The 13,383-nt window shown below is 36.6% G+C and overlaps 1 protein-coding gene across 1 annotated transcript in view; it reads right to left on the reverse strand.

Moving 5' to 3' along the window:
- The window catches only part of col27a1a (collagen, type XXVII, alpha 1a), an 80,399-nt gene that overhangs the window by 23,243 nt on the left and 43,773 nt on the right, over positions 1 to 13,383 (reverse strand). The window contains exons 12-22 of the mRNA XM_038275007.1: positions 12,982 to 13,026; positions 8,431 to 8,484; positions 6,805 to 6,849; positions 4,303 to 4,356; positions 3,835 to 3,879; positions 2,005 to 2,058; positions 1,591 to 1,644; positions 781 to 834; positions 649 to 702; positions 388 to 441; positions 235 to 279 (exon numbers count right to left, since the gene is read on the reverse strand). Coding sequence (XP_038130935.1) covers positions 235 to 279; positions 388 to 441; positions 649 to 702; positions 781 to 834; positions 1,591 to 1,644; positions 2,005 to 2,058; positions 3,835 to 3,879; positions 4,303 to 4,356; positions 6,805 to 6,849; positions 8,431 to 8,484; positions 12,982 to 13,026 — 558 coding nt within the window. The remainder of the gene's footprint in view (positions 1 to 234; positions 280 to 387; positions 442 to 648; positions 703 to 780; positions 835 to 1,590; positions 1,645 to 2,004; positions 2,059 to 3,834; positions 3,880 to 4,302; positions 4,357 to 6,804; positions 6,850 to 8,430; positions 8,485 to 12,981; positions 13,027 to 13,383) is intronic.

Raw genomic sequence — 13,383 nt, forward strand, 5'->3', positions numbered from 1 at the left:
AAAAATAATCTGGCTCTAGAGATACAATATTAACCAAGTGGGACTATTAACCATGCAGAAGTCAAGTCGTCAAAGTAAGGGAAAAGTGATTATTGAGAATAAATAATTTTATTAGATATGTGGGTGCGTGAAATAATAATAATAATTAAAAAAAAGAAACAGAGACTATAAAGTTATCTCTTTTATCTTGCTATCTACTATCCCAAAACAACTCCTGTCTAATTATTTTTTTACCTCAAGTCCTGATGGTCCCGGTGGCCCGATCGGTCCCTCGTCTCCCTGGAAAAAAAAGAAAACAGATCTCCGTGAGACAACATTTTTAGGGATATTAAACGCTACTCACGGAAAAGGAGGCTGATATCATGAGGTAGTGTCTGTCGGTTGTACCTCTAGGCCAGGTATCCCTCGGGGCCCCGGTAGACCTCTGTCTCCTTGTTTTCCCTTCATTGGTAAAAAAGCATCAAAGTGTAATTTGACGTCGTTATATAAACATTCTTTCAGTCATGGTATCCTAATCAATACGAAGCTGAATCATGACTTCAATATCCAGCAGAAATCACTGCTGTGCAGCAATGACAGGGAATCAATGAGATGTTCTGATCATTAGTTGTTGATAGCTGAGTGTGTGAAGAGGATGGTTTAACTCACCTTTGGTCCTTCAAATCCGTTCTCTCCCGGTGGTCCCATGTCACCAGGAAAACCCTATAACAAGCGATAAGAGAACTGAACTCTGTTCTTAAAGTGGAGATAAACCTAAACAGAGCAGATTCAGGTGCAAACCTCAGGGCCTGGTGGTCCAGGTGCTCCATCAGGACCTTTCTCTCCAACTTTTCCCTGTTACAACAGTAACATAATATAAATGCCCTAGCATTGTGCTTATGTGCAGATTTGCAATGCTGTTATCTCATCCCTTTCCCTGTGCATCTGATAGTTCACTAGGCATACTAAACTTTTATTCAAAATGAGCTCTAATTACAGAGCCTTAGTCAGAATATTAGCGTTTTACACCAAAGCTCACAGTGAATCTCTTTTGATCCAATGACATAGTTCCATGTAAAGGCTCTGCTTGGTTTTTGGTTGGTTCAAAAATATTTAGATTTTAAATTATTTTAATTTAACCAAGAAATTTATTTTTAAGGGAAAATGAGAAACAATCATTCAATAAAAAAAGAACAGATTTTTGTTTTAATTTGTTTTTTTTTAAGGGCATGTTAAGCCAGTGTTAAGCACATTTCATGCAACATGCACCTTCTCCAGAGGTTTTCTGTCAGATTCAGTTTGTGACTAACTGGGCGAATTTGGAATGTGAATATTTTCTCTATTAAATACAAGAAATTTAATAAGCTTAACAGATTAGTCCCATCCTATAATAGCTGCAGAATCTTTGCTGCCGCCTAGAAGACAGCTACAGTCCTATGTTTTGGTCACAGGTGGCAGTATCATTAGAAAACTCTGTAATCCCAGTTAACAGCTAAAGTAGATTAGCTGTTAACTGATCTACCGTTAGATCAGCCCTCATGTTGAAAAGTGTGATGTGAATAATTGAACATATTAAATAAATCCTGGAAATGGAGGTGGATCAAGTCTAACCTGTGGTCCTGGTTTCCCACGAGGGCCTTGTAAACCTGGAGCTCCTTGGATACCCTAACAAGAACAAACAAAGATTGTTTAAAATTGTTTAAAAGCAAAACTTGATTTCTTTTTAAGGAAACAGATAATACACATGCATAAATCCCTGTCTACTCTGTGTCCCTAGAGGCCACTTTCCTCTCTGTTAGACCAGATTTTACTTACACACACAGAGACAAATGTGAGAGACTGACATAAGAATTTCCATAAGGTGGACGGCAGACATCTGGCTCAGTCATTTTGTGGAGGCATCAGTGCAACAAAGATTGTGCAACAAGGGACATGCATGATTGGAGGTAGTGTGCTTGAAGAGACTAATGAGGTTTAGTCTGAGGGGTGGAATGCGTGGGGACCATATGCATTAAAGTTACCTACCTTATCTCCTTTGAACCCAGCCTCCCCCTGCTCTCCAGGAATCCCAATGTCTCCCTGATATATAAAGAAGGATGCAAATGCATGGAGGATGATGGATGGATTTTGGACAAAAAGAGAGACAAATGGAGGGAAAAACATTAGGGAGGGGACTGTTACACTCAACCATATCAATCAAACAACTTCTTTCAACACGTACAACAAATAAGTGGGCTATAAATTGCAACTGTCAATGAACAATGAAAGCAGTTCAATAGAGTAGCCAAGGTTTTCATGTGGTGTCAATCTGTCTCCTAAAAGGCCATAATAAAAGCCACTCGGGTCCCATTGCACCATGTGTATCAGAGAGGACGTCAGTTTTCAGCAAATTGTATATTGCAGAGGTTTGCTCATTTTTAGCTCCCCTCTAAATAACAAATAACCAAATTATATGTTTATATTGCTGGTAGAAAACATATGTTCAAATCTTGATCCTTTCTGTTATTGGCATCTTTTCAGCCGGTATCATTTTCTCTGGATTTTTGTAAGAAAAGATCTTAAGATGGTAAAACATCCTCCCTGAATCACGTCATGTTAAAGACTCACATGTTTAAGTCTAATTCTGTTCTATTCAGTTTTTGTTTTAAAAAAAAAGCCATCTTAAATTTTACAATTCATATCCTCTTATATACAAGGAATGTAAAAGGGATACATACTGTTGTTGAAACGGTAGTTTTTTATCGGAGAAAACATGAAACAACACTGAGACAATTTCTCCACAACTTTTACTAAAATGAGACAATAATAACCATGAAGGCCAGCAATAACATAAAAGAGGAATTTGTGGTTATTACTAGTTATGTTTTATATCCCATCTTTTTGTCGGGATATAGGAGCAGCTTTGAAAGACAGAAACCTTTTCTTAGAAAAAAACTCCTAATCCTGGCAAGGCTTTCCCAAAACCTTGGCCTAGAATATACTAAGGACCGGTAAAACACATCAAAACCAAAAACAACACTGACCCTCAACACACAGACACACCACAAACACTAAACCAAGAATGATGCTGCCAGCAATGTGTTTGATGTATGAAACACATTGCTGACAGCATCATGCTCGGGGATTACATTTCTAAATTTGAGACCATACTTGTTTGTCAGGGTGAAAATTGATGATTAAAAAACTGTTGCACGTTTTGACCTCAAACTTTTAGCATTTTAAGAGATGATGAGGGATTTAAATTTTTATGCTCACCGTGACTCAAAGTCAGTTTAAATCAACACATTTAATCCCACTGTGACCCAATCATAAAATTACATTCATAAACCTGAAGCTCAATAAGCTCTTAATTACACTTTATGAAATTAATGAAGCCTAATTAATTGGCTACTAAACCATTAGTAATCCAAAAAAATAAAAAAAATGACCAAATTATTATTAATCATATATGTTTTACTTGACTTATATTTTATACTCATTTGTGTGCATATAAAAGGAGCAAATGTCTAATTGTGTTTCACAATGTTCTAATAATATGTAATTCAACTATTGACCGTTAAAATGGTTAATCCCGTTAAGTGTTCAAATTAAAAATGGAAAAGGTAAGACCTTACAACAAATGCACGTCAGTAAATAACATTATAAGCCAATATTTAAGAATATTTGTCAAGAACTGTGTTCTAAAAATGCTTTTGATGGTCTGTGTTGTTTTTTCTAGTCAGATGAAAGATGATAGTGTGGTGAAAGCATGCTCCATTTCTAAAGACTGATGGAAACTGGGACATTCGGAAACACATAGTACATAATCATCACATGCTGCATGAAACAGACCAATAACAGGAATATTCAGATCACCTTATCACCTTTCAGTCCTGGTTCTCCAGTATTTCCGGGTACCCCCTAAGATAAAAAAAAAACAAAACAAAACAAAAAACACATGGAGGTTAGAGTTACAACCTGCAAGTTAGCCCACAGGATGGAGGGGGTGGGCCGGCCCAATACCGGAAACCTGCATGTTTTAGATGTTTCCCTGCTGGAACACACTTGGATCATATGATGATGGCGATGATCACATTATTATTCTACTCACGCAGAATTAGTACCAATCTGAGGAGAAAAGTTAGCTGTTTTATGTCACAACAGCGACACATCTGAGACATGCATAAAGCCTGTCTTTAAGGACCTTTCACAGAGCTTCACGTAAAATTTTTTTTTTTTTTTTCATTTATATTAAGCAACAAATAAAACTATTCTTGTGTTTTATAACACTAAGATTAACAGCAATAAAAGGACAGACTCTCTCTGTGTGGTTTGAGAAATTACCTTGAGTCCAGCAGGTCCAGGAGGGCCCATTTCTCCCACAGGTCCCATGTCACCCTGAAGCCATGAAAAATACGGCAATGAACAATAACTGTTAAGTAATAACATATGCTTGAAGTGTGGATAAATAAAAATATACTTTAAACGCTTATAAACGTGAAGCATCTACATTTTGTTTATCAACTGCAAGATTCAATTCATTGTTTCGAGAGCAGAGTAAAATGGAGGATCATATGTTTGCATCTGCAGGCCAAGATTGTGATTCATCTCCAGCCTGAAATAAAGACGAGTTTTGGCTCAGGGTGTCCAACATTTGCCTCTTGAGTAGGGTTGTATCTCCATGTGTGACAAAGTAGATTATTTAGGAATATGGCAAATAAAAATCTCTTAAAACAATCTGATCCTTTGGCTTTGTGGTCTTAGATGTAGAGAAGGTTCTTTCTGGATATTTGGGAACATCTAATGCAAAATGATGATACTATTTAAGCATGGCGTTGCATATGTAGTTTTTGAACATAATCCAGTATCTTAAATGTTTTTAATTATTTCATAGTCTGGCAGAGATTAGTGCATAATTGTGATGTGGAAGGAAAATGATACAGTTTACAATTAATTTAACAAATAAAACTATGATGAACATTTGCAATCAGCCTGAATGCGTTGCTACTTTGCAGAGGTCTCTACCAGCTTTTGCAAATCTAGAGTGTTTTGCACAGTCTTTCCAAAAAGCTGAAACTAAATCAGTTTGGAAAGAGAACGACTGTGAAAAACATCTTTAATGTTTTCTAGAAATTCTCAGATTTATGTTCGACTTTGTCAGGGCATTTCTAAACTATCCTTCTTTGACTTAAACATTTACATTTCAGCGTCAGGTGTATGCATCTGCTGGAGAGTGAAACTCTGGGTATAAAATCTCAAACAGCTTTTTCTTAGCGTTTGGCATGTATGTATCTCCACTCCTCTTCTCGTGAACACAGCTTTATCATCTTAGCATGATGCCATAGTTCATAAGGAGGACTGGTGCGTTTAGGAAAATTTGAAGAATAAATTTACTGCAACAAATATTTTTTTATGTTTTTTTTGTCCCATTTTCATATAAGGGTTTCCTTATTGACTTGAGCTATGGCTCTGTTCTACCAGAGTCACTATGAAGCTCTTGGTTGCTTCCAAAATGAAAGCTCTCCTTGATCGGTCCATCAGCTAAGGTGGACAGCCATTTCTCGGTAGATCTGGACTCATGCCATATTCTTTCCCTTTTGGGGGGGAATTAAAAAGTTCATCATGTCACATCCAAAGCATTGGACATCTTACCTTAGTGTAAGATGTCTGGTTCTTCATGATGCAATCGGTTTGCTATATCTTAAATTTTTTTTTATATGTACAAAAGCTTGAAAACCCTGCATCGTGTTCCTTTGTTTTAGTACTACTTTTTATTGTGCTATCAATCTAAAACCAAATGTGGAAAAGATTAAGAGGTGAAAAAAAACTTTTTTTTTCAAGGTGCTTTAAGTTTTAGAATCATCAGCTACAACAAAAGGTTGCTCTGTTTAATTTTAAGGCCAGAGCAACCTGTCCAGCCAAGATCCATTTAAACAGAATGAGAGAAAAGTTACTTTTTAGGACATGGCTCAGAAATTACATTTCAGATACTTCAAATAAGAGACAAGGAGAGAAAACTTCTTTGTCTTTTGTGTTTGGAGTTGAGTAAACAAAAACAGCTGTCTAGACATTTTCTGCTCTCCTCATATCTACAGTGGCCAGGCTTCATTTAAAGGTTTCAGCAACGACTCCCCAGAGCAGGGTGTTTGTATACTTAAATCATTTAAGTGGGGCTCATTGTTTCTCATACAGCATGCATTGGAGTCAGATGGGTGTAGAGGACATGAAGCTGGAGTTTCAGCTATAATCAACCAGTCCGACGATTACAGGCCCACTACAACCGCTAGTGGCCTAGAATAGACCAGGAGGAGTGGCAGTGACAGCTGAGGATGGACACAACAAGAGAAACCAGTGAGATATTATAATCTGGTGTAATTATGTGGCTGTCGGGCCAGGGAGGCATGCAGGGCAAGGTGATGGGTGGGCAGCGGGCTGCTACTGTCCAGAAATAGTTAATGGGGGGAGGACTCCCAAAGAGAAGATGTGTTGTGAGGTTTTATCTGGTTTAACAAACTTTGGAGAACTGTTGATCATGTTGCCCATATTCACAACAAGGTCTGTTTCCCCCTTTCAAACACGTCCACGGTGATCTGTAGGCCTTAGTTTGTGGGAGATTTATCATAAAATTACCTGACAGCGTAAAATAACCGTAGGAGGAAATGGGGAGGTACATTTTTTTCAATTAAGCAGACACATTAGGTTTCATTAATAAAAAAAAAAAATGTTGTACGGGAAAATAATACAGAGATGCACAGAAGGTCAATGAGGACAACAGGACTCCCTTGAAAAAGAGATTGTTAATCTCAATGGGACTTTTCCTGGTTAAATAAAGGAATAAAAACTCACAATTAGTCCAGGCACTCCGTTTGGACCTGGGGCGCCCATGTCACCCTAGTCAGAGAGGAGGGGAAAGATAAAGGGAGCAGGAGAAGCAGAAAGGGTTACAGTTTATTGCGTGGTATAGTTTATAGTTATTAAAAAAAATACAAATAAAAAATACCCAGACGAGTGGCTCAGTATTCAGTGAAGCTTATGAGAGGAGACTGTTTTGATGTATGGGTGTGTATGTGTTTGTTCGAGGTAAAGGTGGTGGAGTATGTGAGCCCCATCGTCTCATATTGGCATTTACAAATATGCAGGTTACTTTTACCTCAAAGGGAAGGAAAGATACTTTTATGGACCACAAATTTGAATCCTTATTATCATGCTAAATGTCTTCTTGTTTTCTTGTGTGCAAACAAATCAGCATGTTCCAGATAAACTATCAAAACTTCAACTGACTGATCGTTAATCAGTCAGGAACCCCCCCCCCCCCCCCCCCCCCCCCCCACAAATTGACAGAACTGGTACTTTAACCTCTTTCTCTCTTTGTTCAATAACAGAAAAAACATTTTTACAAAGATTTGTTACATGCTAAAAAAGGAGAATGAATAAGATAACAGGCCAGATTCACAACATTCATTCAGTGGTTTGCAGTTTGAATCCTAGGATTTAAAATTTCTCATTCCTCAATGCAAGGAAAAAGACTAGGAGACTTATTTCAGCTACGCATCTAGGAGTGGGCAGCAACAGACGGGGGAGGGGTAGCCTCGAATTAAAAGGCCTGTAAAACTTGAGAGCAGAATTACAGGAAGGCTTTGAAAGCTTATATTTTTAAACACCTAGTTATTCATCAATAATGGCAACTGGCTTATTCCCAGTTGGAAGACAAAACTTACTTTCAGGAAACATAAAAGCTATTAATCTAATTTAAGGACCAAGTATTAAGGTTAAGAGCCTGATCTAAAGGGCTAAACCCCAATTGGAGAGGGGCTGTTGCTGTTCCTTAAATATGCAGACACAACATGTTTATTATTCAACTATAAGGGGGTCAACTTTCAACTTCCTCACTAGTTTGTATTTTCCATGAAGGCAGATTCGTAAAACTCTGAGTAAAAATACAAAAAAACTAAAATGTAATACAGTGAAACCATTTGATATCTTCCATATGAGCAGAACCATTTAAAATGCTGTGTGTTCTGACAACAGCAATATACTGAATTAAGTGTGATTTCTCATTCTGACATTTAATTACATTATTTAGTATTCTTAGATATCAGATTTTTTAAAGACTGCATGTGGCGGTGGACAGCTCACAGCAGTGAATGGAAAAAATCCTCTCTGCAAACTGCTCACCACTTCACAGTGTGTTTTTTTTTTTTTTTTGAAAAATCGGGGCCAACTGAAATTATTTACAACAGACCGAAGGCATGGGATGAAACTGAATACATTAGTAAAACTTGTTCAGAGTAACTTCAAACAAAAAAAAAGAAGACAGATGGGTAGAAAGCCTTCATCATTTAAGCAGCAGCTAAAACACCAGGGGAACTGCGTGTGCTGGTGGGAAGGTTTAACTCTCACTAGAAGCTCATGCATGTAAAAATGTGGACTGGTTAATGTGTTATGTGAGTGGTAGGTGAATACGGAACATACTGGCTCTCCATCTGGTCCAGGTGGTCCTCTCTCCCCAAAATCTCCTGGGAACCCCTGAGAACAAGGAGAAAAATTTTTAGATTGATGAAGTGATTTCCAATGTAAGAACAGACTTTTTTGCCACTTGAGGGAGACATAAACACCTTTTCTGGGTTAATTAAATGAGAAATCGAATGCTAATTAAAAATCCAGCATTTGCCTCTAGTAATCGGTTTTAAAGTGACTGCTTGTGGACAAACAAATTAAGAAGTTAAGTTTTGTCTTTTGCTCAGTTTTTGCACCCCAATAACCTCCATAGGATGTATCAAGCAGTCTGGAAAAATGATCTAGAAATAAGTAAAAAAATGTCTTAAATTAAGTGTATTTACCCTTAAGTTGAGTAGGTAAATCAGATAGTTTGCCAAAGGAAGGAGTATTTTTACTCTTAAAAGAAGACAATTAGATAAAATGCTCTTGAAATAAGACAATGCAATTGTGTTTTCTTATTTTAAGTGTAAATTGTCTTGTTCCATTGGCAAAATGTCTCTTTTTGCATTTGTTAATCCAAAAACAAATGCACTTCTTTTAAGAAAAAATGACTTTTGTAGTTTTAGATTTTTTCCAGTGAAGGGACTGGATATTACAAATTATCTGTACATTACTGAACATAAAAAATTTTATATGCAGCAACGTTTCATCTGCTTTGCTGTTAACAATGGTTTGATGCTAGAGAACCCATGGCAAGCAACTTGTAACAGGTCTCCATTGTTGTGTTTTCCAATACACTTAATAGACTCTTAATACCTCTTCGCCCATAAAAAACAAGTCATGTTATTCAAATTTAGGGCTAAAATTTACCAAGTCAATCTTTTTCCTGAACAAATAAAGCTACTATTGTAGCTAAACAGCAATTACAATAATGTTACAGGGTCAAAAGCAATGTTAATACAAAGTAATTGGAGAATATGCTTAAAACGAGAACATTTTGGTCCTATTAAAAACATTAAATCTAATAACTATAGGGTGTGGGCAGTTTGCTGTTGGTAGCTTTTAAACTGTAGAAACAAAGAGAGTGAGCCAAGCAATTATTCTGTCCATTTAGCAGTAATCAGGAGGCTAATCTGAGCTTTAAAAACCATTTGTGCTGCTGCAGAGAGCAACCACATCTGCAGAGAGCCCTACCGCCTAGAGCTTTAAAACCGAGACCATTCAGAAAGGCTCATAATGTCTACTTTCCGCTATTCTCGCCTCAATGCATTGTTTTAGTGTGCTAATTACGGTAACCTCCAGATAATGTCAGTTATTTCTGTCTGAGCGGTAATGTTCAGATGAACGGCATGTATGTTTTACTTTAATCACAGAGTCATCTTAGAAACACAATCTGCTGCCTAAATGTAGCTTTGTGTGTTTGACTTTTCAGCACTGCATAAAAAAAAAAAAAAAAACGAAACAGGGAAATGTTTTGGTTTTTGATTTATTTAGAGTAATAATCATAATCCAGAGCAATCTACCTAAGAAACATGAAAAAGGGCTCAATGATTTAGGCAGCTCAAAGTAATAAAGAGGAGACGCAAGTGTAAATGAAATTTTATGAAGTACGGTAACCCAAAGAACGACTCCACCCATGAGTAAAATCATAAAAAAGTAGTTAAAATAATAATAAAAAAATACTTGCACCTAAAAAAAGGGATAGTATTTCTTCACTGAACTGAAAGTTCAAAACAGTTTAACCCTACAGTAGATCAATTTCCAATATTCTTTATGTAGCTTGAATCCAAACCCAGCAAATGGCTAGCCTGAGAGGGACCAAGACCGAAGGAAAGTTTTTCTATTCTTTGCACTATTTTATGAACCTTTAAACCAAAATCTCCCTCTGACAGTTATTTAAAGAGAGGTTTATGATTATTTACTCAGGAAATGGAGGATAAAGGCAGTGTGCCACCAATAATGTTCCTGCAAGCTGAGCTTGTAAAGTTCCCTTTCCAGAGAAGCTCACAATTAGCACTGAAAGTTAGCAAACCTCTCAGCAGCAAACAATTTTATAGATATAGAAAGTATTTATTTGATGTAAAACAGATTTGTAATTTTGTATTTCATGCATATTCATTATCGGTGCTCTGTGTTCTCTATTAAATGTTCAGCAATGCTTTCTCAATTTTAGGGTTATTCTAATTTGCTCATTATAAAAAGCAGTTCACTTCAAAATATTTTTTGCTTTTTAAAAACATACTTTTTTTTTTACACTGCCTTTACTTCTATTTTCATAAGACAGTTACTGTGATTTGAAATATGTTACGAGAACCTATTTAATTAAATGTTTCACTCGGGAAGATGATTGTTGGCGCACCATCTCTTCCATTTACTGTAAATTGTCACTGTTCTCTTGGAATAACAACAGAGACAAACCAGACAATATTTTGAAGGGTTATAAGATTTTGCGGTTAGCAGTTGAATTCCAAAGTGTTAAACATATAGTTATCAAAGAGTTAATTTAAAACAAATTCAGAGTGGGACCAAATGCACTCGGATTGGTGCTAAATTGAATTTTTAAGTTTTACTTTAACACTGCAAAATTTAATGTGTGGAGCTGTCTTTTGGAGGTAAGATATGAAATTCCTAAAAATTATTAAAAAAAAACAGCAATAATTTATTTAAGGAAATCTCTTCCACATAAATAAAACTACATTTGATTCTAAATAAAAAAGCCAAACAGATTGATATGAAATAGAATGTGTAATACATGTTGTGAAAAAACTTCAGCTGATGAGGCTGACAACAGGGAGAGAAGAACTACCAAAAGACAAATGTGGGCAGACATTATTTAAAAACTGGCAATGCAGTTTGGAAAGTTTTTCTGCTGTTTCAGGTATATCTTGGTCTATGGGAAATGGCAGAAATCGTCTCCATGTGTTGCACTTTGACAGAGAACAAGCACTGCGGTTATGGCCATCAAGATGTCTGGCTCAGGATTGAGCTGCTTTTTCTTCCTAGAAGACAAGACCCATCTCTGATGGATCGTCTTGTCAACTGTCCTCATGGTCAATTTTTCCTCCAGGAGCAATTAGAAGGAGATTCCAAAACCACACCATTACATAACTCCTCCTGACACCTTATTCTCAGCTCATAATAAACATAAAAAAATGTAGGACTCATATTTAGCTCAGTGAAGCCTCGAAATGCATAACTGCAGCTTTCATACATCATCTGTTATGTACTGCAGGCAGGAAGAGATACAAACCAGAAGACAACTGTTCTATGTAAATACTTTTAGCTTTATACGATCTGTGAAACAACCAGAAAGAATGTGTTTATGGCAGATACGTGTCAGCTCATGAGCCTAACAGAGGATGTGTCTCCAGAGAGAGCAGGTAAAACGCAAAGTAATAAAAAAAAGAGAATGCAGCCATACTATCTTCCTATATACTCCTCTTTTTAAAATCATATAATTACCACCTCCAACCTTTAAATAGAAAATCACATACAAGGTATTTAACTGGGTTTTGATGCCCTTGTGGACTTTATGGAGTTAAAAAAGATATTTACCAAAAACAAAGCTATTATTTCTCACAAATTGTTGGGGAACACCAAATAAAGTAGTTCTACACTTAATAAAATAAAAGGCATTGGTACCATGACAATGTGCTACATAGGACACATTTATTTCAAGGCAATTTATATATCTTTTGGAGGGCTATAGTAACTGTAGCTGTTGCTGATCATTGTTAACATATAGAGCAGGTTAAGTGTTTTTTTTCTTGCTTTTCATAAAATCTCCATATTTTAATAGGGAAGGAAAGATATAATGCAGAAAATGAAAATTAGCAGATAGAGAGCCTTGTTTAGCAAGTATTCAGCAAAACTAATTCATACTTCAAGATTAAATTAGCACAGAATATATTTAGTCTGAGAGTTTTCAAACTCTGGAAGTATTGACTTTAATGGTATTGCTAAGAAATGCTGGTATTACACCTTAAAAGGTGACAGAGAGATGATTTGTGTAACCTCACTGATGTTTGCATCACCTCCTTACTGAACAGGGATTAGTCTTTTTGAAATTTGAAAACTAAGGTGGACAAGGGGGCGGCCATGAGACAGGGAAACTTTGGATTTAAAATTTTAGCTGAACATTTTATATCAGTGGATATGATTGGTATTACCTTCCCCCTTTCTCCCCTCAATAAAAACCGAAAAGGTAAAAAACCTCCATGCCTTCTTGTATTTCTGTCTACATGTTTGAAAGTATGATGAAATCTTATTTACTGAAATAGTTGTCGATTATAATGAGTTGAGAACCCCTGCATTGCAACATAGGGGTATGATAAAGGAGTATCCTTTTATTTAGTCAGGTGATGACTCAAGATCTCTGGTTGATATCACCGATGTATGAAGGTGCACCTAAGGTCACTAGTACACAGTTCTATTTAGCTGCTATGATGTGGATTCTGCATCAGTCTAATGCTGAAGAATACATTTTACACATGTAGTAAAAAAGTACAAATATGTATCTATCATAGCACATAAGATCACATTCAACAATGATTGTCTGTAAAGTATGTTGAGACAAAACTTTACCGGCCTACCCATCTTGCCCCTCTTCCCTGGTTCGCCTGGAATTCCCTGAAATCCAAAGAGGGTAGGGAAGACAGGGTAAAGAAGGAGTTTAAGAATGACATAGAAAAAAGAGAAAGTGGAAGTCAGTAAAAAACATATATTTAAAAGTCCAAACAACTTAAAAAATCACGGACAGCACTGATTTAACCTCAGAACAAACCATGGAAAAGCTGTGGCAGTATGTGTCTCCTATTTCATCTGTCGCCAGATGTGAGGAGCAGCTGACTGCAGCCCATTTAACATTTTTCCAAACCCTCATGTTGGATTCTCTACACTTCTATTGAGCATAAACACAAGTAGCTCTGGGGTAGATTGACAGACACTGTAGGGTTTATGAGCCGTTTTGTTGTCTGATGATGGATG

The sequence above is a fragment of the Cyprinodon tularosa genome, unplaced genomic scaffold (assembly GCF_016077235.1).
Source record: "Cyprinodon tularosa strain WSP-4 unplaced genomic scaffold, ASM1607723v1 ctg94, whole genome shotgun sequence".
Classification (NCBI taxonomy): domain Eukaryota; kingdom Metazoa; phylum Chordata; class Actinopteri; order Cyprinodontiformes; family Cyprinodontidae; genus Cyprinodon; species Cyprinodon tularosa.